Source organism: Salvelinus namaycush, chromosome 9 (genome assembly GCF_016432855.1).
Source record: "Salvelinus namaycush isolate Seneca chromosome 9, SaNama_1.0, whole genome shotgun sequence".
Lineage (NCBI taxonomy): Eukaryota > Metazoa > Chordata > Actinopteri > Salmoniformes > Salmonidae > Salvelinus > Salvelinus namaycush.
In genome coordinates this window covers 25,520,534-25,544,776 of record NC_052315.1, presented here as the reverse complement: position 1 = coordinate 25,544,776, position 24,243 = coordinate 25,520,534, and the positions used below count along the sequence as shown (strand labels likewise).

Below are 24,243 nucleotides of genomic sequence, written 5' to 3'. Positions count from 1 at the left end.
CACACACACACACACACACACACACACACACACACACACACACACACACACACACACACACACACACACACACACACACTAGAGCCTGCAATATTGGGTTGGTGTAATGGAAAAGTAGCTCTTGTTAAATGTGTTAATCAGTGTGAACACACACAGACAGTCATACACACTGTGATGCTAGTCTCAGCTCTCTTCATTTGAGAGCGTCGTCAGGGGCTGGGGTATTGATCAAGCCATAGGCGATCGATGGTGCGAATGGTGTGTGTCTCTGAATCTGATAATGACTCTCAGTGTGACATCAGTCCTATGCAGCTGTAATTGATATATTCTCCAGGATGAGGAGATCGAGGGCTCTGCTCTCACTCTTTAAGCAAGAGGAGACCGGAGACTGAGACCACAAACACACCATGTCATCGGACAGAGAACACACACATCACCCCAATACCTGACAAACACTATTACTATTACACCCCTACAACCTGAAGAACTAGCAAAGAGTTGATCCTGAAACAACCTCCTCCTCCCATCAGACTGCACAACATCAATGGCTAACAACTCCACATTACAAATATCTAAATAGCAAACATCACATTTCAACTCCCTCACTGCCAAGACAAAAGACATCAAGTCGACAAGATAACCACTGTACTAACAAAGGTAGAACATCAGTGACAGTGTTATTCCTTTGTATTGTACCATCAAACTAAACAGATAGAGCATGCTTGCATGTCACAGTGTAGCAGGGGGACACTGTGTGATGGATGGAACAGCGCCCCTCTACACAGGGAGGCTGTGCAGTGGGCAGAACAGCCCCTCACTGCTCAGTCAATATCTAGGCTGTCATTGTTTTCCTAAACTGGTTATAAAAGAGAGGCTAAATCCTGCCGAGCTGTGGGCTCATGGGAAATATGGCCCAGTCGCATTACTAATGCAGAGACTATGAGACTGCTGCACACACTGGGGGGAGGAAGAGGGAGGAGGGAAAGGGGAGAGAGAGGGGAGGCAGGAGATAAAGATAAAGGAAAATGAAATCTACGTTTCCAACACACGCGCTTTATTAACTGCGTTACAACGCGCGAGGACCTAGACAGGGCTGCCATCATGTCACTTTCAATCAGGCGTCTGAGGCGCCGCCGCAGGGCCCCCTGGCCCCCCGGCACCTCACGGCTCCAGGCTCTGTGGCATCCTCTGGGAAGCAGGCAGGGGTGGGGAGACTCAAACATGTCAGTTCACCAGGAATCCTCTAACAAACACAGTCCTCTGGGAAGCAGGCAGGGGTGGTGAGACTCAAACATGTCAGTTCACCAGGAATCCTCTAACAAACACAGTCCTCTGGGAAGCAGGCAGGGGTGGTGAGACTCAAACATGTCAGTTCACCAGGAATCCTCTAACAAACACAGTCCTCTGGGGAGCAGGCAGGGGTGGTGAGACTCAAACATGTCAGTTCACCAGGAATCCTCTAACAAACAGTCCTCTGGGAAGCAGGCAGGGGTGGTGAGACTCAAACATGTCAGTTCACCAGGAATCCTCTAACAAACAGTCCCCTGGGAAGCAGGCAGGGGTGGTGAGACTCAAACGTGTCAGTTCACCAGGAATCCTCTAACAAACACAGTCCTCTGGGAAGCAGGCAGGGGTGGTGAGACTCAAACATGTCAGTTCACCAGGAATCCTCTAACAAACACAGTCCTCTGGGGAGCAGGCAGGGGTGGTGAGACTCAAACATGTCAGTTCACCAGGAATCCTCTAACAAACAGTCCTCTGGGAAGCAGGCAGGGGTGGTGAGACTCAAACATGTCAGTTCACCAGGAATCCTCTAACAAACAGTCCCCTGGGAAGCAGGCAGGGGTGGTGAGACTCAAACATGTCAGTTCACCAGGAATCCTCTAACAAACAGTCCTCTGGGAAGCAGGCAGGGGTGGTGAGACTCAAACATGTCAGTTCACCAGGAATCCTCTAACAAACACAGTCCTCTGCTCTGCACATCAATGTACTAGAACAACAACTTTCACACCAATTTTGTTTGCTTTTGCAGAAATGCAGCAGCCTTAACAGACGTGTCCACTATTTGGGAACACTTGAACAGCTAGGGCGTTAAATCTTGTCTGTGGTGATATAACATACCGACATGATCTACTGTAGTAGCATCGCTAAGCAAGTCTAGCATACTCTGATTAGCCTATATGGCCCGATCTCAAACAGCCACAGGAAGAGGAAATACTGCTTTTGGCGCTAGCCTGTCCCTCTCTGCTCTGCTCTGTTTTTAACACAAAATGAAAAATCACCTTTGCCGCCTGGTTCACTTTAGTGTGGCTTATTTTTAGACCGTTGACAGTCTTCCAAGGGCCGGAGACTAACAGATGGGCTGTCTTAAAGCTTCATATGTTCCCAGGTTTTCACCTCCGAGAGACAGGAAACTCACTGGGGAGTGCGCTACAAATAACACGCCCCCCCCCCCTCCGCATTTCCTCTTCCTCTTCCTCCCCCTAACCCCACCAAATAAATGTGCCCGTTCTCCAGCCATGTACTGTTTCGCCATGATCCCGCCGGCCCCCACCCTCTCACCCAAGAGGGACTTCCCCTCCCCTGTTGCTAAGCCAAGCTCAGACTCAGGGACATTAACACATCCAAAAGACTCACACACACACAAACCCATAGAACTGGCTAGCCATAACACACAACTGCACAGAAACACACTAACCTGGTTAGACTTATTTAAACATAACACACACTCACTGAAATGGCTGTAGATATACAGTATTACAGGTCCTGTCCTGATACAGCTGGTGTAACTAATGAATCCCTCCTTGGCCTTACAGCTATGGGGTTCAGTCCCTCATCTTCCCTATATCACACAATAACACACCTACCAAGACATCCTGTTCCGACTATAGAATGGGACACAAAGTTGTGTAAGTATATCCCATGGAATATAACATGGGGTTAGCTATATACAATATGATATAAAAAATGTGCACTCACATACTACGCACGTGCACACCCAGAGAGAGAACAGAAAGGGGGCCTGTGGCACAGCAGTGAGATCCGTACAGACTCTATGGGGCGTAGAGGAGTGTTGAGTGCCAGATGAGCTCAGGGGCCTCAGACGGACTGTGCCATGGGTGACAGAGTACAGAGAGACATGCAGCGCTGCTCTCCCATTCGCTCTTCCGGGCCTGCCCAGCCTGATCACTAGAGCACACTCCCATTCCCTTTCCGTGTCACTGTCAAAACACACCCAATCCCCACAGGTCCCCGGGGACCCCGCTTATTTGATTACAATAAACCCTAAACAAATTAACAAAAAAAGCTAAGAGCAGCGAACAAAGCATATAGAGAGAGGTGAGGGGAGGGGTTTGATGTAGTCGGCTGCGCTTTGTGGTGTCACAACAAAATGACCACCCAGAGGGAAAAGAGAGAGGGACAGGAGAGACAGGAGTAGAGCGAAAGAGAAAGGGATGGGAATATTCAAGAGGAGGTTTGATGGTGTGACTGTGAGCTCCTCTCCCTAGTAGAGCTGTCAGTGGTGTGTGATTTATAGTGTGTTTGTGTCAGCCTCCAGCTGCTGAATGGAGAACATCAGGGTGTAAAAGACCCCGTCCTGTGTGTTCTCTATGATGGAGAGAGAGACAGAGGAAAAGAGAGAGACAGACAGACCAAGAGTGAGAGAGAAAGACAGAGACCCCACATAGAGTATCACCTCCATGTCGTTACCACACCCTCACTGTGGTGAGTGATGTGATGTATGAAGTTGATCTAGTGATTGAGCCCACATCTCTACTGTGGTTGATCAGATCACAGTGCAACCACGTCTCTACACTGTTTAGTGCCAGGAGAACCCACTCATAGACAATACCCCAGCTCATACGTCACTGTCAAAGCCATGACAGTTCCTGTCCTGTTTTGGCAACGAGTGGAACCACACCACGCAGTGCTTGTCCTGTACTCCAACAACACATCTCAGTTGTACACATTACCTCAATGACCTGGACTAACCTGTACCCCCGCACATTGACTCTGTACCACCACCACATGTATATAGCTTCATTACTAACCTGTACCCCCGCACATTGACTCTGTACCACCACCACATGTATATAGACTCATTACTAACCTGTACCCCCGCACATTGACTCTGTACCACTACCACATGTATATAGACTCATTACTAACCTGTACCCCCGCACATTGACTCTGTACCACCACCACATGTATATAGACTCATTACTAACCTGTACCCCCGCACATTGACTCTGTACCACTACCACATGTATATAGCCTCATTACTAACCTGTACCCCCGCACATTGACTCTGTACCACCACCACATGTATATAGCTTCATTACTAACCTGTACCCCTGCACATTGACTCTGTACCACTACCACATGTATATAGCTTCATTACTAACCTGTACCCCTGCACATTGACTCTGTACCACTACCACATGTATATAGCTTCATTACTAACCTGTACCCCGCACATTGACTCTGTACCACTACCACATGTATATAGCCTCATTACTAACCTGTACCCCCGCACATTGACTCTGTACCACCACCACATGTATATAGCTTCATTACTAACCTGTACCCCCGCACATTGACTCTGTACCACCACCACATGTATATAGCCTCATTACTAACCTGTACCCCCGCACATTGACTCTGTACCACCACCACATGTATATAGACTCATTACTAACCTGTACCCCCGCACATTGACTCTGTACCACTACCACATGTATATAGCCTCATTACTAACCTGTACCCCCGCACATTGACTCTGTACCACCACCACATGTATATAGCTTCATTACTAACCTGTACCCCGCACATTGACTCTGTACCACTACCACATGTATATAGCCTCATTACTAACCTGTACCCCCGCACATTGACTCTGTACCACCACCACATGTATATAGCCTCATTACTAACCTGTACCCCCGCACATTGACTCTGTACCACCACCACATGTATATAGCTTCATTACTAACCTGTACCCCCGCACATTGACTCTGTACCACTACCACATGTATATAGCTTCATTACTAACCTGTACCCCCGCACATTGACTCTGTACCACTACCACATGTATATAGCCTCATTACTAACCTGTACCCCCGCACATTGACTCTGTACCACTACCACATGTATATAGCTTCATTACTAACCTGTACCCCCGCACATTGACTCTGTACCACTACCACATGTATATAGCCTCATTACTAACCTGTACCCCGCACATTGACTCTGTACCACTACCACATGTATATAGCCTCATTACTAACCTGTACCCCCGCACATTGACTCTGTACCACTACCACATGTATATAGCCTCATTACTAACCTGTACCCCCGCACATTGACTCTGTACCACTACCACATGTATATAGCCTTATTACTAACCTGTACCCCCGCACATTGACTCTGTACCACTACCACATGTATATAGCTTCATTACTAACCTGTACCCCCGCACATTGACTCTGTACCACTACCACATGTATATAGCTTCATTACTAACCTGTACCCCCGCACATTGACTCTGTACCACTACCACATGTATATAGCTTCATTACTAACCTGTACCCCTGCACATTGACTCTGTACCACCACCACATGTATATAGCTTCATTACTAACCTGTACCCCCGCACATTGACTCTGTACCACTACCACATGTATATAGCTTCATTACTAACCTGTACCCCTGCACATTGACTCTGTACCACCACCACATGTATATAGCTTCATTACTAACCTGTACCCCTGCACATTGACTCTGTACCACCACCACATGTATATAGCTTCATTACTAACCTGTACCCCTGCACATTGACTCTGTACCACCACCACATGTATATAGCTTCATTACTAACCTGTACCCCCGCACATTGACTCTGTACCACTACCACATGTATATAGCCTCATTACTAACCTGTACCCCCGCACATTGACTCTGTACCACTACCACATGTATATAGCCTCATTACTAACCTGTACCCCTGCACATTGACTCTGTACCACCACCACATGTATATAGCTTCATTACTAACCTGTACCCCCGCACATTGACTCTGTACCACTACCACATGTATATAGCTTCATTACTAACCTGTACCCCTGCACATTGACTCTGTACCACTACCACATGTATATAGCTTCATTACTAACCTGTACCCCTGCACATTGACTCTGTACCACTACCACATGTATATAGCTTCATTACTAACCTGTACCCCCGCACATTGACTCTGTACCACCACCACATGTATATAGCTTCATTACTAACCTGTACCCCTGCACATTGACTCTGTACCACTACCACATGTATATAGCTTCATTACTAACCTGTACCCCTGCACATTGACTCTGTACCACCACCACATGTATATAGCTTCATTACTAACCTGTACCCCCGCACATTGACTCTGTACCACTACCACATGTATATAGCCTCATTACTAACCTGTACCCCCGCACATTGACTCTGTACCACTACCACATGTATATAGCCTCATTACTAACCTGTACCCCCGCACATTGACTCTGTACCACCACCACATGTATATAGCTTCATTACTAACCTGTACCCCCGCACATTGACTCTGTACCACTACCACATGTATATAGCTTCATTACTAACCTGTACCCCTGCACATTGACTCTGTACCACTACCACATGTATATAGCTTCATTACTAACCTGTACCCCCGCACATTGACTCTGTACCACTACCACATGTATATAGCTTCATTACTAACCTGTACCCCCGCACATTGACTCTGTACCACTACCACATGTATATAGCTTCATTACTAACCTGTACCCCCGCACATTGACTCAGTACCACTACCACATGTATATAGCTTCATTACTAACCTGTACCCCGCACATTGACTCTGTACCACTACCACATGTATATAGCCTCATTACTAACCTGTACCCCCGCACATTGACTCTGTACCACTACCACATGTATATAGCTTCATTACTAACCTGTACCCCGCACATTGACTCTGTACCACCACCACATGTATATAGCTTCATTACTAACCTGTACCCCCGCACATTGACTCTGTACCACTACCACATGTATATAGCTTCATTACTAACCTGTACCCCGCACATTGACTCTGTACCACCACCACATGTATATAGCTTCATTACTAACCTGTACCCCCGCACATTGACTCTGTACCACCACCACATGTATATAGCTTCATTACTAACCTGTACCCCCGCATATTGACTCTGTACCACCACCACATGTATATAGCTTCATTATTAACCTGTACCCCGCACATTGACTCTGTACCACTACCACATGTATATAGCCTCATTACTAACCTGTACCCCCGCACATTGACTCTGTACCACTACCACATGTATATAGCCTCATTACTAACCTGTACCCCCGCACATTGACTCTGTACCACTACCACATGTATATAGCCTCATTACTAACCTGTACCCCTGCACATTGACTCTGTACCACTACCACATGTATATAGCTTCATTACTAACCTGTACCCCCGCACATTGACTCTGTACCACTACCACATGTATATAGCCTCATTACTAACCTGTACCCCCGCACATTGACTCTGTACCACTACCACATGTATATAGCCTCATTACTAACCTGTACCCCCGCACATTGACTCTGTACCACTACCACATGTATATAGCTTCATTACTAACCTGTACCCCCGCACATTGACTCTGTACCACTACCACATGTATATAGCCTCATTACTAACCTGTACCCCCGCACATTGACTCTGTACCACTACCACATGTATATAGCCTCATTACTAACCTGTACCCCCGCACATTGACTCTGTACCACTACCACATGTATATAGCTTCATTACTAACCTGTACCCCGCACATTGACTCTGTACCACTACCACATGTATATAGCTTCATTACTAACCTGTACCCCCGCACATTGACTCTGTACCACTACCACATGTATATAGCTTCATTACTAACCTGTACCCCGCACATTGACTCTGTACCACTACCACATGTATATAGCTTCATTACTAACCTGTACCCCGCACATTGACTCTGTACCACTACCACATGTATATAGCCTCATTACTAACCTGTACCCCCGCACATTGACTCTGTACCACTACCACATGTATATAGCTTCATTACTAACCTGTACCCCGCACATTGACTCTGTACCACCACCACATGTATATAGCTTCATTACTAACCTGTACCCCCGCACATTGACTCTGTACCACCACCACATGTATATAGCTTCATTACTAACCTGTACCCCCGCATATTGACTCTGTACCACCACCACATGTATATAGCTTCATTATTAACCTGTACCCCGCACATTGACTCTGTACCACTACCACATGTATATAGCCTCATTACTAACCTGTACCCCCGCACATTGACTCTGTACCACTACCACATGTATATAGCCTCATTACTAACCTGTACCCCCGCACATTGACTCTGTACCACTACCACATGTATATAGCCTCATTACTAACCTGTACCCCCGCACATTGACTCTGTACCACTACCACATGTATATAGCCTCATTACTAACCTGTACCCCCGCACATTGACTCTGTACCACTACCACATGTATATAGCTTCATTACTAACCTGTACCCCCGCACATTGACTCTGTACCACTACCACATGTATATAGCCTCATTACTAACCTGTACCCCCGCACATTGACTCTGTACCACTACCACATGTATATAGCTTCATTACTAACCTGTACCCCCGCACATTGACTCTGTACCACTACCACATGTATATAGCTTCATTACTAACCTGTACCCCCGCACATTGACTCTGTACCACTACCACATGTATATAGCTTCATTACTAACCTGTACCCCCGCACATTGACTCTGTACCACTACCACATGTAAAAGCCTCGTTATTGTTATTTTATTGTTGCTCTTTTATTTTTTACTTTAGTTTATTTAGTAAATATTGTTTTTAACTCTTATTTTTCTTAGAACTGCATTGTTGGTTATGGGCTTGTAAGTAAGCATTTCATTGTAAGGTCTACACCTGTGTATTCGGCGCAAGTGACAAATAAAATTTCATTCGATTATTTTGAACTGTTATATCTGACTAGGGACGATGCTTTGCTCTGTGGAGGCAGACACACTGAAACAGAGACAGGGTCCAGGAAGAGAGAACTGCTCCCTTCCCTTCCTCTCTCTCTCTTTCCTCCCTCCATCTCTCTCCATCTCTCTCTCTCTTTCTTCCCTTCCCCTCTCCCTCCATCTCTCCCTCTCTTTCTTCCCTTCCCCTCTCCCTCCATCTCTCTCTCTCTTTCTTTCTTCCCTTCCCCTCTCCCTCCATCTCTCTCTCTTTCTTCCCTTCCCCTCTCCCTCCATCTCTCTCCACCTCTCTCTCTCTTTCTTCCCTTCCCCTCTCCCTCCATCTCTCTCCCTCTTTCTTTCCTTCCCCTCTCCCTCCATCTCTCTCCCTCTTTCTCTCTTTCTTCCCTTCCCCTCTCCCTCCATCTCTCTCCATCTCTCTCTTTTTCTTCCCTTCCCCTCTCCCTCCATCTCTCTCCATCTCTCTCTCTCTCTCTTTCCTTCCCCTCCATCTCTCTCCATCTCTCTCTCTCTCTCTTTCTTTCCTTCCTTCCCCTCCATCTCTCTCCATCTCTCTCTCTCTCTCTTTCTTCCCTTCCCCTCTCCCTCCATCTCTCTCCATCTCTCTCTCTTTCTTCCCTTCCCCTCTCCCTCCATCTCTCTCCATCTCTCTCTCTCTTTCTTCCCTTCCCCTCTCCCTCCATCTATCTCCATCTCTCTCTCTTTCTTCCCTTCCCCTCTCCCTCCATATCTCTCCATCTCTCTCTCTCTCTCTTTCTTTCCTTCCCCTCCATCTCTCTCTCTCTCTCTTTCTTTCCTTCCCCCCTCCTTCCATCTCTCTCCATCTCTCTCCCTCTTTCTTTCCTTCCCCTCTCCCTACATCTCTCTCCCTCTTTCTTTCCTTCCCCTCTCCCTCCATCTCTCTCTCTCTTTCTTTCCTTCCCCTCTCCCTCCATCTCTCTCCATCTCTCTCCATCTCTCTCTCTTTCTTTCCTTCCCCTCTCCCTCCATCTCTCTCCATCTCTCTCTCTCTTTCTTCCCTTCCCCTCTCCCTCCATCTCTCTCCATCTCTCTCTCTTTCTTCCCTTCCCCTCTCCCTCCATCTCTCTCCATCTCTCTCTCTCTCTTTCCTTCCCCTCCATCTCTCTCCATCTCTCTCTTTCTTTCCTTCCCCTCTCCCTCCATCTCTCTCCATCTCTCTCCCTCTTTCTTTCCTTCCCCTCTCCCTCCATCTCTCTCCCTCTTTCTCTCTTTCTTCCCTTCCCCTCTCCCTCCATCTCTCTCCATCTCTCTCTCTTTCTTCCCTTCCCCTCTCCCTCCATCTCTCTCCATCTCTCTTTCCTTCCCCTCCATCTCTCTCCATCTCTCTCTCTCTCTCTTTCCTTCCCCTCCATCTCTCTCTCTCTCGCTTCCCTTCCCCTCTCCCTCCATCTCTCTCCATCTGTCTCTCTTTCTTCCCTTCCCCTCTCCCTCCATCTCTCTCCATCTCTCTCTCTTTCTTCCCTTCCCCTCTCCCTCCATCTATCTCCATCTCTCTCTCTCTTTCTTCCCTTCCCCTCTCCCTCCATCTATCTCCATCTCTCTCTCTTTCTTCCCTTCCCCTCTCCCTCCATCTCTCTCCATCTCTCTCTTTCTTTCCTTCCCCTCCATCTCTCTCTCTCTCTCTCTTTCTTTCCTTCCCCTCTCCCTCCATCTCTCTCCATCTCTCTCCCTCTTTCTTTCCTTCCCCTCTCCCTCCATCTCTCTCCCTCTTTCTTTCCTTCCCCTCTCCCTCCATCTCTCTCTCTCTTTCTTTCCTTCTCCTCTCCCTCCATATCTCTCCATCTCTCTCCCTCTTTCTTTCCTTCCCCTCTCCCTCCATCTCTCTCTCTCTTTCTTTCCTTCCCCTCTCCCTCCATCTCTCTCTCTCTTTCTTTCCTTCCCCTCTCCCTCCATCTCTCTCCCTTTCTTTCCTTCCCCTCTCCCTCCATCTCTCTCCATCTCTCTCTCTCTTTCTTTCCTTCCCCTCTCCCTCCATCTCCCTCTCCAGCTCTCTGTGTTTGATAGTATACATATAATGGAATGCAACAGACAGATAAAGGGAAAGGATGGAGAGTGAAGAACAGAGACATAGAAGAGCTGACTCTATCCCTGTGGATCTTTCCTCCTCTTTGTCCCTGCGTTCCTCTCCCACCTCCACGCTGGCCCCCAATTTCTCCCAGACACCTCGTCTCTCTGGGAGTCAGGGCAGCCATGGCCTCCCTCCCTCTCTCTTCATTCCTCTTCATTCCATACTGTCACTTAGGGGGGGTATTTTCACGAGGGGAAGGTTTGTGACAGAATCTCTATGGGGAATGTGTGTGTGGGTATTATACAGAGTGTCATTGCCCCTTTCAGAGACTTGTAGGAAATAACGTGCACACACACACCATGGTAAGATGACAGGATGTGAATGTCTTGATTTTCTCCGAAGATTAGCTCACCCCATGTAGAGCGTTTTTCATTTGAATTCACCACACTCAAATTTGTCTGAGTTTCTTTCGCAGTGCAGGATGAGAACGAAAACAAAACACAGAAGAACAGGTAAACAACTTAAACAGGTACTGGGGCTGAGGATGTGAGGGACGACAGTATGTTCCATGCTCCATCTCCTCAGAAGTTGATGCATTTGCTATGCTATACACAAAGACTAGCTGTGAAAGACTACACCATTGATACCGTGACCACAGCTTCACACCGCTGCCTGACAACTAGAGCCGTGTTGGCTACCACAGTGGACCATAGTGTTCTGTGGTGCAGCTCAGACAGACCCAGGTATGCCAAGTCAGACAGCTGTATGCATCCTGTATGTGGTGCATGCAGTCCCCAGACTGCACCGCTCTGAGCTGGCGCATCATTTTGCAGAATGTTTTGGGAAGGGGCGGGGGGCTGGGGTGGGCAGGTCTGCAGAGAGATCTCTTGGTCCCCATTGTAATAACATGGAGCGCCACTCTGCACAGCGGGGCAGCGGAGACACAACCAGAGACTGTCACTGGGACACCTAGATCAAATCCTGCCTCCACACCGTGGCACACCATAATGAGCAAACTAAGAACTCCCCAGTAACCTACACACACACACACACACACACACACACACACACACACACACACACACACACACACACACACACACACACACACACACACACACACACACACACACACACACACACACACACACAGAAATACATCCATAGTATAGACACACACTACAATATTCACACACCGTAGCATAGCTACAGCAGAGAACATAGACAAGGACTAACTAAGGAAATACCTTTGCTGACGTGAATGTACATGAGGCTAACAAAGACACTGCTCAGTGCACTACTTGTCCAATCAAACACAGCAGACACAGATCACACACTGTATATGTTAGTGGTGTGTCTCCGTGGCTGCATTTACAATTTGGATCTTTCTTCCACTAATTGGTCTTCTGACCAATCAGATCAGCTCTGAAAATGATCTGATGTGAAACGATCTGATATGATTGGTCAAAAGACCAATTAGTGAAATAAAAAAAGATCAGAATTGGACTGCCTGTGTAAACGCTGCAGCCCATGTTCCCGGCTCTCTGTATCTCTGCTCTAAGACCCAAACCCCAGCTCCTACAGTACTGTCATAGCAGCATAGCTTTGGATGAGAATGCGCTGCCCTCAAATATTCAACACTTTCTGGATGTAGAGGGAGGGGGGAGGAGGAATCAAAAAACAAACAAGCCGGAGGACAGAGACCCCTCCCCTCCTCTCATTCCAAACTGCTGACTGGAGTTAAATATTTACTAGTGCTAAAGGAAATAGTGTACACACATGCGAACAGAGGGGGAGCACTGGGTGGGGCGCCCCCCCCCTCGAGGGTTAAATTAAATAGTGTAAAGATCAGCCATGCTGTCAGCGAATGACAGCAGACCACGGAGGGGTGAGGGTTGGTGAGTGTGGGGCAGGGGGGGGGGGGGGGGCTCTGAGGCACCTGGGGGAGACAAACAACAACACACAAAAAACAGCCAAGTCTCTGAAGTTTCCAGTAAAGGAATCCAGATCCGGCAGGCTGGGTCTAACAGTGCTGATCAGGGGCGAAGCATCACTTATTTACCAGCTTACGTCTGCACTATTTATGGGGCATTGGGGAGAGGCACAGATGAGGAGAGAAGAGACGAGAGGAGCTGAGATGGGCTAAAATATGAATGGGGGCTGGTACATATGGGACAAGGAGAGAGAGAAAGCGAGAGAGAGAGAGGAGGCATGAGAGAGAGTTTTGAAAAGTGAGGAGCGTGGAGTAGGTGGCCATGAGGGAGAAGGGATGATGCAGTGACGTGTCCCCCCACAGGCCCAAGGGACAGCTGAAAGATTAACGGAGGGTGGCCCTGCCTGGGCCCTCAGAGGGCTGGGGTAGGGAGCCCGAGCAGGGCACAGCCCAGACAGGTCAGCCAGCCTCCTCCATCCTCCATCCATTCAGACCTCATTAACACAAACACCCAAACAACCAGGCCCACCACTAACCTCCACGACCAGCCCAGTTCAGCCCAGTTCATCTCCGCACTCAGACCACTGCATATCCCCAACTGTTCCTCCTGGGGCAAAGCACAGGGGTGGGCTGGGGAGCTTGTGGGAGGGAAGGGTGAGGCAATGTCCAAACATGGAACAGGGCCAGTAAAAGTGAAGAATGATACACACTCAAGCCCATCAGAGGATGCTGCTGTGGCCATGTGAGTGTGGCGTTCCTATAGCTTGGTGATGGAGCGAGTGGTCCTACCTAGACGAGCTCAGAGAGGAACATCACCTCTTTTAGACAGCGTGACCCGGTCAGGAGGGAGAGGTGTGGCCATACAGATTGGAATGAATGGAGGAAAAATGGAGGAGTGTGGAAAAGTGGAGCGACGCGAGATGGGCCATGCCACACTGTGCGATCAGTTGGTGTTTATCTCTCGGTCGCCCGGCATCGGAGTGAGGCAGACACTGACCGACAGGGTTCAGCGCTCCTCCTGCTGTTAAATGGACTGACTGGCCATATGCCCACCCCCGTCAGCCCTACATCACTGTCACGTCAGGGTGGGGGGGCCGGGTCCGGGGCTAGAGGGGGGGGGCTCTGTGGGCTGGTCAGGAGATTTAGGTTACAGCCCCCAAAATGGAGCCATGGATATTATTTGTCCATTATGCTCACAGGCAGCTCACTCCTAAGGCTAGCATACCCACCCACTCCTCTACCAACTACCAGAGTGGAGAGGGAGGGAGAACACATGAGGACAAGAGGGAGAGAGAACACATGAGGAAGAGAGGGGGAGAGGGAGGGTTTTTGGTAGTAGTAGACCGATAGCTCAGGATGATGGATCCAGCCAGGGGCAGGGCAGAATAACACTGACCCCAGCTGCCCACTGGACCCACTCTGGAGTGAGTTATACAGAGTGTGGCCCTCCACGATCTGTCTGGACCCTAATGACCCGACCCAGCCAGAACCCTGCCAGGACAGGGTGGGGGGAGAGAGGGAGGGAGGAGTGGACGGATGGAGGAAAGAAAGTAAAACTGATGGAGGGGAGGGGTGGCTAGATCCGCATGTCTTTGCGTCTGCATGTACATGTACAGTGTGTCAGCGTCTTCAGTGGTTAAAACAGTGTGTATAAGTATATGTAGGTGTGTTCGTACTACAGGTAGTACACTATATATACAAAAGTATGTGGACTCCCCTTCAAATTAATGGATTTGGCTATTTCAGCCATACCCTTTGCTGACAGGTGTATAAAATCGAGCACACAGCCATGCAATCTCCATAGAAACACATTGGCAGTAGAATGGTCTTACTGAAGAGCTCAGAGACGCTCAACGTGGCACCATCATAGGATGACACCTTTCCAACAAGTCAGTTTGTCAAATTTCTGCCCTGCTAGAGCTGCCCCGGTCAACTGTTACTGTGAAGTGGAAACGTCTAGAAGCAACAACGGCTCCGCCGTGAAGTGGTAAGCCACACAAGCTCACAGAACGGGACCACTGAGTGCTGAAGCGCCTAGGTTGCAAAAATCACTACAAAGTTCCAAACTGCCTCTAGAAGCAATGTCAGCACAAGAACTGTTCGTCTGGAGATTCATGAAATGGGTTTCCATGGCCGAGCAGTCGCACACAAGCTTAAGATCACCATGTGCAATGCCAAGTGTCAGCTGGAGTGGAGTAAAGCTCACCACCATTGGACTCTGGAGCAGTGAAAACGTGTTCTCTGGGGTGATGAATCACGCCACACCACCTGGCAGTCTGACGGACTAATCTGGGTTTGGCAGATGCCAGGAGAACGCTACCTGCCCAAATGCATAATGCCAAATGTAAAGTTTGGTGGAGGAGGAATAATGGTATGTGGCTGTTTTCCATGGTTTGGGCTAGGCCCCTTAGTTCCAGGTGAGGGAAATCTTAATGCTACAGCATACAGTGACATTCTGACTATTCTGTGCTTTGGGGAAGGCCCTTTACTGTTTCTGCATGACAATGCCCCTGTGCGTAAAGCGAGGTCCATACAGAAATGATTTGTTGAGATTGGTGTGGAAGAACTTGACTGGCCTGCACAGACCTCAACCCCATCCAACACCTTTGTGATGAATTGGAATGCCGGCTGCGAGCCAGGCCTTAACGCCCAACATCAGTGTCAAACTTCACTAATGCTCGTGGCTGAATGGAAGCAAGTCCCCGCAGCAATGTTCCAGCATCCAGCGGAAAACCTTCCCAGAAGAGTGGAGGATTTACAGCAGCAAAGGGGGGACCAACTCCATATTAATGCCCATGATTTTGGAATGCAATGTTCGACGAGCAGGTGTCCACATACTTTTGGTCGTGTATGTGGTAGCGGTAGCCCAGCTAAAGGATGGCCTCTCACTATGATAATCAAATGGATTCCTGTAAGAGTATGTATGAATGAGAGGAGGAGTGTGTGTGCTTGTGTCAGGGGAAGTGTTTGTGTGTATGTGTGTGTGTGTGTGTGTGTGTGTGTGTGTGTGTGTGTGTGTGTGTGTGTGTGTGTGTGTGTGTGTGTGTGTGTGTATGTGTATGTGTGTGTGTGTGTGTGTGTGTGTGTGTGTGTGTGCACCAGAGAGCCCAGCAGGAGAGCTGATTGATTAGCAATAGACTGGAGTCTAACCGTTACTGCCCATAAGGAAGCTACTCATTTACTCTGCTGATAATTTCCTTATTAATTATCAATCATACCACAGAACACATTTAACTATACCCTGTTATAACAGCCTGTTTAAGACTGGAATTGAATCCTGGTTGTGAAGACCATAAACTGAGGTGGACAAAATATTGGTTTATCAAAAATTCTGCTAAGATACTCAGGAGTCCATTAGAAGCAATAAATATTGAAGTCATATCTTATGATTTTAGATTATATTGGCCAGCAAAAGATGCTGTATGGTGCTGAGAGATGCCATCACTCTCTGTTGTTTTGAAGTGTTAGTGTACTGACCTGGAGCTCAGTCTGAAAGAAGAACTTCTGTGGACACTGGGAGCAGTCGTAGATCTTGTCCTCCTGACCGTGGACGGCAAAGATGTGCTGCTGCAGCTTATTGGCCTGGACAAAGGCTGGGGGAGGGGAGAAGGAGGAGGATAGGTTAGATGATTGGTCAGACTGGTGATAAGTTATGCTAACCAGAGAACTAGATTTTTGAATACAATTTTGCGAGGGAAAAGGGAAAGGTTTCAAGTCTCGCTCTCCCTGATTGCAAATACTGAGGCTAGAGACAAAGTCATACTAGTTCAACTAAAACAACAACTTCAACAGCGTCAATACAAATAAAGAGAAAAGGAACCCTCTCACATGAGCATTAGTGGATGAAGCGCCATCAGAGCCACTACGGGGATGAGAGGAGAGATGGAAAGATGGGGGAGACAGCATGCAGACTACACTATCTCCTACAAACCTTGTGATATTTATCAATAAATTATCCTCCATTCCTGTTTTTTAATTTTCGCTCCTGTGTTTTTTTTCTTCTGTTTTGTTTCAGTAAACTTAAGTTTGCTGTGTGTGTGGAAAGTCTAAATTATTAACCCTCCCCAAAGGAGCAGCACCTCCTAACTTATTCATAACCCGCACAGGAATAGAGTTAAACTTTAAAAGAGTGCTGTGTACCTGTGGGGGAAGGGGGGAACACATCTACTGAGAGGAACAGAGAGAGAGAGAGAGAAGGGCGGCTGCTACATGGTCTCAGCTTACAGTAAGTCTTCTGATGCAGACAGACAAACAGAAACCAACAGACAAACAGACATAAACAGGTAGATTCTTAAACAGACAGCGAGGGATTGGGATGTCCAATTACTAGAGAAACAGATAGAGAAATACTAAAAACAGACAAAAAAATGCAGAAAGACAAACAGAAAGATGACAATGGATAAAGACGGACACAAAATGACATCTCAGCTGCGGTCAACCGTATCTATATTTCAGTGGAAATTATGATTTCTGATTCTTAGAGGGGAGCAGAAGGTCCAATGTGACTTTCAGCCTGCTGCCTGTAGAGCCCTGGCTGCTTAACTCTGAGGACACGTACAGCGGGGCCCTAAACCGTCCGGACGGCCACAGAGGATTAGCCGCCCTCCTCTTTCAAACTGCTCTTTATTCTCTGACCTCTCAGGGCCTTTCTGATCTAGGGCACAGCAGACACAGGGGACCACGGCCAAGCCTGAAGGACCTTGAGCCATTCTGCTCGGCCTGCTAGTCTCGGCTAGTCTCAGTGTTACACCTGTCCAGCCCTGTGACTGTGCATGTGCCATGATCAAGCTGATTGTGGATGGGCTAGTCTCTGTGCTACGCCTGGCCGGCCCTGACCATGTGCTTTACTCTGTGGCTGTGCCTGTGACTGAATAGAGTGGACTGTGTGAGTCTCAGCCACTCAGGGGGGACGTCTCACCAGGTTGCACCATGGGTAAATCAGCTCTAATTAATGTTCCCATCAACACGGCAGGACTCTTGAAGGACCGGAGTTCTCCTACTCAGAAGCACAGAGTTGACTTCTGTGGACTGGCTCTCCTCGGTCAACTGCAGCTTGGGCACTTGTCATAATATTTTCACTATCTCGCACCCTGATTCTGATGTGTGGAGTGAGTTTTTTTCTATCTTGGCTAATTCTTTACTATATGGATTTACAGTTGAAGTTTGAAGTTTACATACACCTTAGCCAAATAGATTTTTCACAATTCCTGACATTTAATCCTAGTAAAAATTCCCTGTCTGAGGTCAGTTAGGATCACAAATTTATTTTAAGAATGTGAAATGTCATAATAATAGTAGAGAGTGATTTATTTCAGCTTTTATTTATTTCATCACATTCCCAGTGGGTCAGAAGTTTACATACGCTCAATTAGTATTTGGTAGCATTGCCTTTAAATTGTTTAACTTTGGTCAAATGTTTCGAGTTGCCTTCCACAAGCTTCCCACAATAAGTTGGGTGAATTTTGGCCCATTCCTCCTGACAGAGCTGGTGTAACTGAGTCAGGTTTTTAGGCCTCCTGGCTCGCACACGCTTTTTCAGTTCTGCCCACAAATTTGATATGGGATTGAGGTCAGGGCTTTGTGATGGCCACTCAAATACCTTTACTTTGTTGTCCTTAAGCCATTTTGCCACAACTTTGGAAGTATTCTTGGGGTCATTGTCCATTTGAAAGACCCATTTGCGACCAAACTTTATCTTCCTGACTGATGTCTTGAGATGTTGCTTCATTGTATCCACATAATTTTCCTGCCTCATGATTCCATCTATTTTGTGAAGTGCACCAGTCCCTCCTGCAGCAAAGCACCCTCACAACATGATGCTGCCACCCCCGTGCTTCACTGTTGGGATGGTGTTCTTCGGCTTGCAAGCCCCCCTCTTTTTCCTCCAAACATATCGATGGTCATTATGGACAAACAGTTCTATTTTTGTTTCATCAGACCAGAGGACATTTCTCCAAAAAGTACGATCTTTGTCCCCATGTGCAGTTGCAAACCGTAGTCTGGCTTTTTTTATGGCGGTTTTGGAGCAGTGGCTTCTTCCTTGCCTTTCAGGTTATGTCGATATAGGACTCGTTTTACTGTGGATACAGATACCTTTGTACCGGAATCTTCACAAGGTCCTCTGCTGTTGTTCTGGGATTGATTTGCACTTTGCACACCAAAGTACATTCATCTCTAGGAGACAGAACGCATCTCCTTCCTGAGCGGTATGACGGCTGCGTGGTCCCATGGTGTTTATACTTGTGTACTAATGTTTGTACAGATGAACGCGGTACCTTCAGGCATTTGGATATTGCTCCCAAGGATGAACCAGACTTCTGGAGATCTACAAAATGTTTTCTGAGGTCTTGGCTGATTTCCTTTGATTTTCCCATGATGTTAAGCAAAGAGGCACTGAGTTTGAAGATAGGCCTTGAAATACATCCACAGGTACACCTCCAATTGACTCAAATTATGTCAATTTGCCTATCAGAAGCTTCTAAAGCCATGACATCATTTTCTGGAATTTTCCAAGTTGTTTAAAGGCACAGTCAACTTAGTGTATGTAAACTTCTGACCCACTGGAATTGTGATACAGGAGGATACAGGTGATACAGGAGGAGGACTGTATTTTACCACAGGAGGGGGTAGAGGGTGGAAGGTATGGATAGACAGAGAGATGGAGGAGTAGAGAAGGAGAGGGTGGAAAGGTGAAGAATGTAACAGGGTACGTGTATTAGCATCTCTGCTATTCTATGGGTGGGATGTTATTATATGTATGTGAAAGGGCAGAAATGTGTTGGGGCCTGCAGCTCGAGTGGACCATGTGTTCAAATTGTCTCTGTTTGTGTATGTTAATGTCGGGCAGACGCTGAAGCACCTTGACTGCCCTCCACCTGCCCCCCCTCCCCACCTGTGAAGCAGACGGGACACTTGAAGGTGCCGCCCATGCCCTCGAAGCTATGCTCGATCAGGTGACACAGGAGCTTGGCCGGAGAGTCAAACATCTGGTTACACAGCTTGCACTCGTGATTGATGCCTTCCTCTGCAAAAGAAGAACACACCACACAACAAGGAGGGTCAGAGGGTGAAACACATTATACACATACATTATTATCAAACACACACAATTAAAAGCGTCAGCTCATGTACAGGTGTGTGTGTACTAAAGTATAGCGGTTCAAATCAATCATTGCCTCTCTCCCATATGCCAGTTCATTCTGCAGCATATAGCAAAGCTCCAACACATAATCTGGCCACAGTGTCCCTGACACAGAGCCCAGAGAGGGAGATATGTCCAGTCTGAATCCTACTGAGAAAGGTCCCTCTCCCTCTCCCTCTCCCTCTCCCTCTCTCTCCTCTCTCCTCTCTCCTCTCTCTCTCCTCTCTCTGTGTGTGTGAGATATGGCCTGTGTGACCAGCCCCCCCCCCCCCCCCCCCCCCCCCTTCTCCCAGTGCCTCTTCTCTCCCGGCCGGTAATTGCCTGCCACCCCCAGTGGTCTGGGCTATGTGCCCTCCCCCTGCTCGCCGCTCTATTTTAAGCCTGCATGAATGACATCAGCGGCCCCCTCCGCCGTGGGACAGATGAAAGGTGGGCGTTGGGTCCTGGCTGGGCGCCTCCGCTCCTGTCTTATCGGCCGAGCGCCACACAGGACTGAGCCGCGCCCGTCCCCGTGCCATCAGATTACCTCCACTGCGCCCCAATCGTGCCCTCTCGCCAAGCCCCGAACCGTGGAAGCCACCGCTGCCGGTCCCTGTCCCCCCTCAAGGCAACCTCCCCGTCTACCCCGCTGTCCCACCGCAGACAGCGTCCCCCATGCCCCGAGGTGTCCCGCTGCTCAGCAACAGTGGCACGCAGAGTTAATAAAGTCTTCAATCAAACATCCCTAACACCCCCTGACCTCCCCACCTCACCCCACCAACACCCCCCATACCAAAACCACATCCACTGACTCCAATCTCCTCTCCGTCTCAAAGGCCTGCACAAGGGTGCCTTAATCCCTGTCTGAATGGCTAGGGGAAGGAGGGGGGTGTGGGGCTGGGTGCGGACGGGGCTTAGGGGGATTGGCTAGGGTACTCCTTTGGTCTGCCCCTCCCCGCTGCTGCTTCCTCAAAGACATCACGTTTGGGTGGGATGCCTTTCTGTCCAAACCACACTGAGATGGTGGTTGATTACCATTTAAAATATTAAATTGTGGCAAGATTGAAGCAGCAGGTGAATCTTCCCATGAACCCAGAGACACACAGAGAGAGAATAAACCCTACAGCGATAACCACAACACGACCAACAGCACCAACCGACCCATAGAATACTGATCTACAAACATCAACTGACAATAGATCTAGCATACTGCATACAGGTCCAAAAGTGAAAAATAAGGTGAAATGAGGGTTATGTATGAGTTAAACATTGGGAGAATTCTGGCAAACTATGAGAGAGAGAGAGAGAGAGAGAGTGAGCATAGCCTTGCTATTGAGAAAGGCGGCCGTAGGCAGACATGGCTCTCAAGAGAAGACAGGCTATGTGCACACTGCCCACAAAATGAGGTGGAAACTGAGCTGCACTTCCTAACCTCCTGCCCAATGTATGACCATATTAGAGAGACATATTTCCCTCAGATTACACAGATCCACAAAGAATTTGAAAACAAATCCAATTTTGATAAACTCCCATATCTACTGGGAGAAATTCCACAGTGTGCCATCACAGCAGCAAGATTTGTGACCTGTTGCCACAAGAAAAGGGCAACCAGTGAAGAACAAACACCATTGTAAATACAACCCATATTTATGCTTATTTATTTTAACTTGTGTGCTTTAACCATTTGTACATTGTTACAACACTGTATATATATAATATAACATTTGTAATGTCTTTATTGTTTTGAAACTTCTGTATGTGTAATGTTTACTGTTAATTTGTATTGTTTATTTCACTTTTGTATAATATCTACCTCACTTGCTTTGGCAATGTTAACACATGTTTCCCATGCCAATAAAGCCCCTTGAATTGAAATTGAATTGAATTGAGAGAGAGAGAGAGAGAGAGAGAGAGAGAGAGAGAGAGAGAGAGAGAGAGAGAGAGAGAGAGAGAGAGAGAGAGAGAGAGAGAGAGAGAGAGAGAGAGAGAGATAACTGAGCTCAATACAGAGAGCAGGGGGATAATTGGGCTGTCCGCCGGGCCAAGGGTGCAGAGCGAGGGGGCCTAGAGCGTTTGTATGTGTGGGTCCTATGAAAGTGATGTATTTTCTATACAAATACAGTTGTTTTGATCAGTGAGTGGGGAGTGCACTCTGTTTCTCCTCCCTTTCAGCGCACAGAGGGAGGGCTGGTGGGCTGAGCTCTATCAGACACAAAGCGGGCTGGGTCGGGCGGGCTGTGTGTGTGGGGGGGAACCATGGCGAGATGACAGGACCCTGGAACGTCCTGCCGGCCAGCTTTGTGTCTGAGAGAGCATTTGATCCGTGAGGCAGCCACACAGCCGCACAGCTCCTACTCCGGGAGGCCCGCGCTGGGGCAGGGAGGGAGAGCAGAGGTTTGTTGAAGGTGAGTCCTGGGAGTTTCACTAAACTAGCACAGAAAGCCAAACTGTACTCAACTTGTACAGAGTTTATAGCATACTAATTACGCTATGACATATTAAGAGTACATACTGTCCTGCTATACAAATCACTGATGCAGACTATCATGAATAAACATAATCCCTATTAGTGTGTCACCTCTTTTCTTTTCTCACTACATGACCATTACAATTACAATGATGGATTGATTAATCACAAGTAAGAGTTTGCTGACTTGGCCTGTTTGCTGACTTGGCCTGTGGATGTTTTGTACTAGCAGCCCATAGAAGAGTCATTAGTATGGCAGCAGAGAGAGGTTAAATAGCTACAACATATCATCCTTTAAAGGCCTCACTTCAGCTATCTGCACCACAGATCAGACACGGAGAACAGGAAAAAAGAGAAGGACAAACAGACTGATCTGTTAAGAGGCTTGATCGGTATGCACAGTAAAGAAAGGGAGAGAGAGCGAGAGAGGGAGGAAGACAGTGAGAGAAAGAGAATATTTAACTGATTGAGAGGGGAAAACCTTCCCCACCTCCTAAGGTATGCACAATCTTAATTGAGAAACAGCATGATGCCGTCAAACATACGCAGAATTACTGATGAGGGCTTGCCAGGACACTAATGGGAAAAAGAGAGAGGGAGAGAGAGAAAGCAAGGAGGAGAGAGACAGTGTGAGAGAAAGCAGGGGGATGCGAGAGTGAGGAAGAAGAAAGTGATGCGGAACAAAAGAAATCGGTACAATTACATAACAGAATATTATTTCTGATGATATATCATATCGCTTTGACAATATCGCAATATTATTTTTGCGCTAGTTGGCTGTAGCTGCACCAAAAGTCCAATATTTTTCCTTCATAGGTTGTTCTCCATCTTCTATTTGTTTTCAGCACTTATTTCCATGACTGATCAAAACTCGTTTTCTCACGGCTCTCTCTTGTCCCACTGCAGCAGACATATGGTGAGCAATGTGTTTGGAACATTGAATCTGAGAATCGCAATACATATCATATTGGCATCTAGGTATCGTGCTGATATTGTATTGTGAGGTCCATTGCAATTCCCAGCCCTGGAAGAAAGAGAGGGATGCACTGAAAGAAAGCAGGTAAAGGATTACAGTCTAAGGTGGATGGAGAGATGGAGGGCCTTGCAGTGATGGAGAGGAAATATGTGAACTGAAGGAAATAAACAACTATTTATGTATTATTCCTAAACTGTTATTCCACCGACTGAACAGGAGTCTTATCCTGTACAAACACTGCTGCGGTACAACGGGGCGGCTGCCTCTGTTGCTGCTTAGCCAATGTGCTTCCAGCTAATTGACCAGGGGGAGTCAGGTGGAGCCCTCGCTCGCAGCCCTCCCCGGGGGCAGCCCTGTCTACACAGGCGCACCCTTCCTCCCACTCCAGCTTCCCTCCCCCACAACCCCCTGCAGCGTGTACTGGCACATAAATGAGCTCCTTGGTTGTGAGCTGGGCTTTCCCAGGGCCCCGGCCCCCTCCCCTCGCCCTGCGGCCTAAAGCCTGGCGATTGATGGCAGGGATGGCGGGAGAGATACAAGGGGAGAGCAGAGTGGTGGGGGAGGGGGGGGCTGTGTGGTTGAGGGGGCAAAAGGGGG

General features: G+C 47.8%; 1 protein-coding gene across 1 annotated transcript in view; it reads right to left on the bottom strand.

The window, feature by feature from the left end:
- LOC120053884 (zinc finger protein 423) overlaps positions 1 to 24,243 on the bottom strand; it is a 164,158-nt gene that overhangs the window by 2,431 nt on the left and 137,484 nt on the right. The window contains exons 6-7 of the mRNA XM_039001169.1: positions 19,976 to 20,107; positions 16,561 to 16,676 (exon numbers count right to left, since the gene is read on the bottom strand). Of these exons, the coding sequence (XP_038857097.1) occupies positions 16,561 to 16,676; positions 19,976 to 20,107 (248 nt within the window). The remainder of the gene's footprint in view (positions 1 to 16,560; positions 16,677 to 19,975; positions 20,108 to 24,243) is intronic.